The sequence below is a fragment of the Sinocyclocheilus rhinocerous genome, unplaced genomic scaffold (assembly GCF_001515625.1).
Source record: "Sinocyclocheilus rhinocerous isolate Xijiao unplaced genomic scaffold, SAMN03320098_v1.1 scaffold1311, whole genome shotgun sequence".
NCBI lineage: Eukaryota > Metazoa > Chordata > Actinopteri > Cypriniformes > Cyprinidae > Sinocyclocheilus > Sinocyclocheilus rhinocerous.
This window is the reverse complement of record NW_015637852.1, coordinates 1-4476: the sequence shown is the minus strand read 5'-3', so window position 1 is coordinate 4476 and position 4476 is coordinate 1. Positions and strand designations below refer to the sequence as shown.

The 4476-nt window shown below is 46.0% G+C and overlaps 1 protein-coding gene across 1 annotated transcript in view; it reads left to right on the top strand.

Moving 5' to 3' along the window:
• The window catches only part of LOC107749302 (uncharacterized), a 6726-nt gene extending 3202 nt beyond the window's left edge, over positions 1–3524 (top strand). Inside the window, exons 3-4 of the mRNA XM_016564415.1 lie at positions 3142–3173; positions 3273–3524. Of these exons, the coding sequence (XP_016419901.1) occupies positions 3142–3173; positions 3273–3524 (284 nt within the window). The remainder of the gene's footprint in view (positions 1–3141; positions 3174–3272) is intronic.
• The last annotated feature ends 952 nt before the right edge of the window (positions 3525–4476 follow it).

The following is a 4476-nucleotide window of genomic DNA, read 5'->3' as shown; positions in this document are numbered from 1 at the left end:
GCCATCTGTTCATGAATAAGTTCAACATTAGCATATGCTATTTAAATACCAATAAAGTGGGGGTATATATGCTTTTATCAGCTTTTTTGAAACGTGACTCAATATAACAGTGTGACTACACCAAAAATGCTTTTACTGTTATAAAAACACAGATTTGTGAGCATCATTGGAATTGAATTGTTATAATAAGCACGCAACACACGTCGTGCTTGTCATCACAGAATCTAACCAACGAGAATAAAGTGTGTCGTGTAACGGCCACTACAGCATTTACGATAGTTTTGTGGCAGATTGACATCTGCGCATGTGCATAGCGTGTGTCTGTACGAGTTGAAAAGGTGACGTGACATGTGGCCAAGTATGGTGACCCATACTCGGAATTAGTGCTCTGCATTTATCCCATCCAAAGTGCACACACACCCGGAGCAGTGGGCAGCCATTTTTTGCTGCGGCGCCCGGGGAGCAGTTGGGGGTTCGGTGCCTTGCTCAAGGGCACCTCAGTCGTGGTATTTAAGGTGGAAGAGAGCGCTGTACATTCACTCCCCCCACCTACAATCCCTGCACGAGACTCGAACCCGCAACCTTGGGTTACAAGTCCGACTCTCTTACCATTAGGCCACGACTTCCCCAAAGGTGAAGAGATAACTGACTCTTGCTCTACTGACATCTTTGTTTTATTTTATTCCTTTCTGTTTGTGACCTGAGTTGGATGCTTATGTACTTTTTTTTCTCTCACTCGTTCCCCATGTTATGTGGACGAGTGTGTCGTGCTTGAGGTGTTTTATTAAACTCGGGAAAATACGCCATCCTCTCGTCTCCCGTGCATTATTAGCCCCACACAGTTTCCCATCTGGGCTGTTTAACATTTCAACTCGGTGTTACAAAGTGGCGCCCGAACAGTGTGGATCTACCAAGGTTATCTCTTTTACTCGTCTCTCCTGGCGGCTATTGATTATCGACGGACGTCTTCGTGGTACGGCGGGGTAACTTTATCCAGGAAAGACCGACGGCAGGTTAGAGAGTAGGCCGCGCGGATCCCGGGAAAAAGGACGTGTGATGGCGTTCTGCAGATTTTCTGCTGTTCTTTGAAGACTTGTTCGGGATCGATTGGAGGTGCAAGGACAAAAGAGTGAAGGTGAATTTTGTGTTGTTTCATCTAGTTGGACAGATTTTTGTTTTTCTTTCGAGGGGAGAGACGGTTCATTATTCTATAGCTACGAAACTTTGATTGAAAAGACATAAAGAAGGGACACTTGGAAGATTTTACATCGTTTTTTTTCTCTTTGGATGACAAACGGATATTTATTTTGTTTTTTGCCGGATTGGACATTTTTGAAATAACGATATAATATATTACTGGTTGTAGTCACGTTTTTCAATCACTTCACATGGCCTGACACGTGCAACAAGGAACACTGATTCTGGAAGACTGGAGAAAAAAACAAACAAAAAAACCCCCGGACTTTATTTCAGGTTGCATTTGTTTTTGTGCACATTCTCTGAGGTAAATTGTTTATTGTGCTTTAGCATACAGGCTGCACGAAAGCATGCATATTTCTAAAGGGAACAAGCAGGTTCATTGTACTGTTTATTCTACTTATTTTGTAGTTAACCCTTTGTAAATTGTGTGCATCTGCATGTAATATTTTGTTTTACTTTTCTTTTGATATTTCTGAAATTTGCTATTATATTACAGGGTGTATAAGATGGCCACAAATCGTGAATTGTTTGACTTACTGACATGTTCTGACTATTTGCCAAGACAGGGTACATCCCCGAGTGGGGATGGAGACATACGGTCTCAGGTGCAGCTCCTGCGGGACGAGGTTGCTGTACTGCAATGATGTCTCCGTGACTCGCTGGACCTGCAAAAGAGTATGATTGATTGTATGAGTCCTGATGATGGGACGGTTCCTGTTGAGCCAAGACCACAGTCTAACCCCTTGGGTGCTTCTACACCGTTTGTTCGAGGGCAACCTCCACTAGGCGTTTCAAGGTCAGTTTCTGCTAATATGCCTCATGTATGTGGGCCTGTGGTGGCTCAAACAGCCTCGGCTGATTTGTCGGCTACGTCTAGGTTCTTGGCCTCTGTCCTCCATCAATCACGTCTTGAACCTTTAATTTTTGACGGTGAAGCAAAGGTGAGTCCAGACGACTGGCTTCAGTCTGTCGATATATACAGGACTTCACTGGATCTTACTGATTCCCAGATGTTACTGGAGCTCCCGCGTTTTCTGTCCAAAGAGCCGAAGAAGTGGTTAAATGTCTTGAGCTCCCATGTTTCCACATGGTCCCAGTTTTGTGATCTATTTAAGAAGGTTTTTCTGCCATCTGACAATCAGGAGCGCATTAGGAGGGGTATCCTAGACAGGGTTCAGATGCCGAACGAACCTTTACCTACGTTTGTCGCCCATATGCTGAGTGAATTTCGAAAATTGAGAAGTCCGCCTCCTCAGCCAGAACAAATTGAGCTAATATGCAAGCACGCTGTCGAAAAATACAGGGTAGCACTCTATGGCACGGCGGTGACGTCTGTGATGGACCTTCTCTTGCGTGCGCATGAGCTGCATGCAGTCTTGGGTCCATGTGGTCAATATGTGCCCGAGGTTCCACAGTCAGTTCCGGTTGTAAGAGAACTTCATTGTTTTAAATGTTTGACACCGGGGTTTACTTCCCGTAACTGCCCAAACTGTAAGCAGCAAAACAGCCAAACTGTGCACTCGGGAGGTTCACCCAATTGTCAGACTGGACAGACTACAGAGACATCGGGTTCTGAAGTCCCAAGTAACAGGTCTCAAACAACGGTTGCAGGCTTGGGTGCTTCAGTTAGGCCCAGGTCGGGAAACTTCAGGGGGGGGAGGACTTTTCAGAGAGGCAATCCTTCCCCCCCCCGAGACAGTAATTGAGCCTCACTCACCTGCCTCATCCCAGGCCACTCAGCTTGCTCTTGGTCACGTGGAAGGCATCACATCCCCATCTTACTGGAACACATCTTTTCGTGTTCAGGTCAATTTTCATAGCCAGGCACTTGAAGCTACTCTGGATACGGGGGCTTCTGTTTCAGCCGTGCGTGCAGATGTTTCTAGATTTGTTCCAGGGGGGACATTTAAAACAACAACATGGTCTGCATCTCCTTTGCAGCTTGCCGATGGGGGAATTTGCTGTCCATCGGGGTTAGTGTGGTTACAGTTTGGGTTTATGGGCCAACGCTTTTACCATCGCTTTGCAGTCATCCAAAATCTTTCAACCCCGCTTGTTCTGTTGTGATCCAGGTTCCTTCCAGAACTGTTGTTCTGGGGGATGAGCCAGAGGCTGAGGCTGAACTGGAGGGCGTTGATGTGATGATGCCGAATCACAGTCTGCTTGGCTTACAAGACGGTTCTTCTTGTCTGGACACGAAAGTTGATGGGGCTGCTTTAAATGAGGGTGAAAAAGTCAAGCTGGCCGAGTTGTTGAGATCTTTTGCTGAATTATTTGATGGACATCTAGGCCATACATCCATAGTTGAGCTGATGGACATGTAGGCCATACATCCATAGTTGAGTATACAATTGACACTGGACATGCCCGACCTATCCATCTCGCTCCATACCGTACTTCACCTGCAAAGAAAGAATTGATTGAGCGGCAGATTGACATGATATTGGCAGAAGGCATTATTGACCCGGCATCGGGGCCGTGGGCCGCGTCGATTGTTACCGTTCAAAAGCCTTCTGGTGAACTAAGGTTTTGCGTTGACTATCGAGGATTGAATAGACTTACAGTGAAAGATGCTGTCTTCTGTATCACAAGGATCCAAAACCTTCTTGTACATTACACCCCATGAAACAGTTCAAGCTTTATGCTCCCCAGACTGTCAGAAGGTCTCTGTTGGAGTATTATCATGACCATCCCACCGCAGGTCACTTGGGTGTGACAAAAACGGTGACAAGACTTAAGCAGAGATTTTTCTGGCCCAACATGCTGTCAGATGTGAAGAAGTATGTGGGTTCATGTGCCATCTGCCAATTCACTAAGCCATCCCAGAGAAAGCCTGGTGGCTTCATGGTTCCAATCTGCCCCCAATATCCTTGGGAATATGCTGGGGTGGACTTTGTGGGCCCTTTGCCCCGAACGCCGAGTGGAAATGCATACATCCTTGTGTTTGTAGATTACTTTTCTAAGTGGATTGAGGTGTGCGTGGTGAGGGAAGCTACAGCTTTGGTTGCTGCCAGTAAGCTTCTCACTGAAGTGTTTGCTAGGCATGGCGCTCCCAAGTACTTGATATCCAACAGGACTCCAGTAAACTCCAAGCAAGTGAGACAGTTCTTAGGCATAACCAGCTACTACCGGCACTTCATTCATGAATATGCCCGACATGCTGAACCTCTTTTTGCTCTTACGAGAGCTGATGTTCCTTTTGGGTGGACACAAGACTGTCAGAATGCTATAGTTTTCCTTAAAAATAAACTGACGTCTGCGCCTATCTTGAGGTTT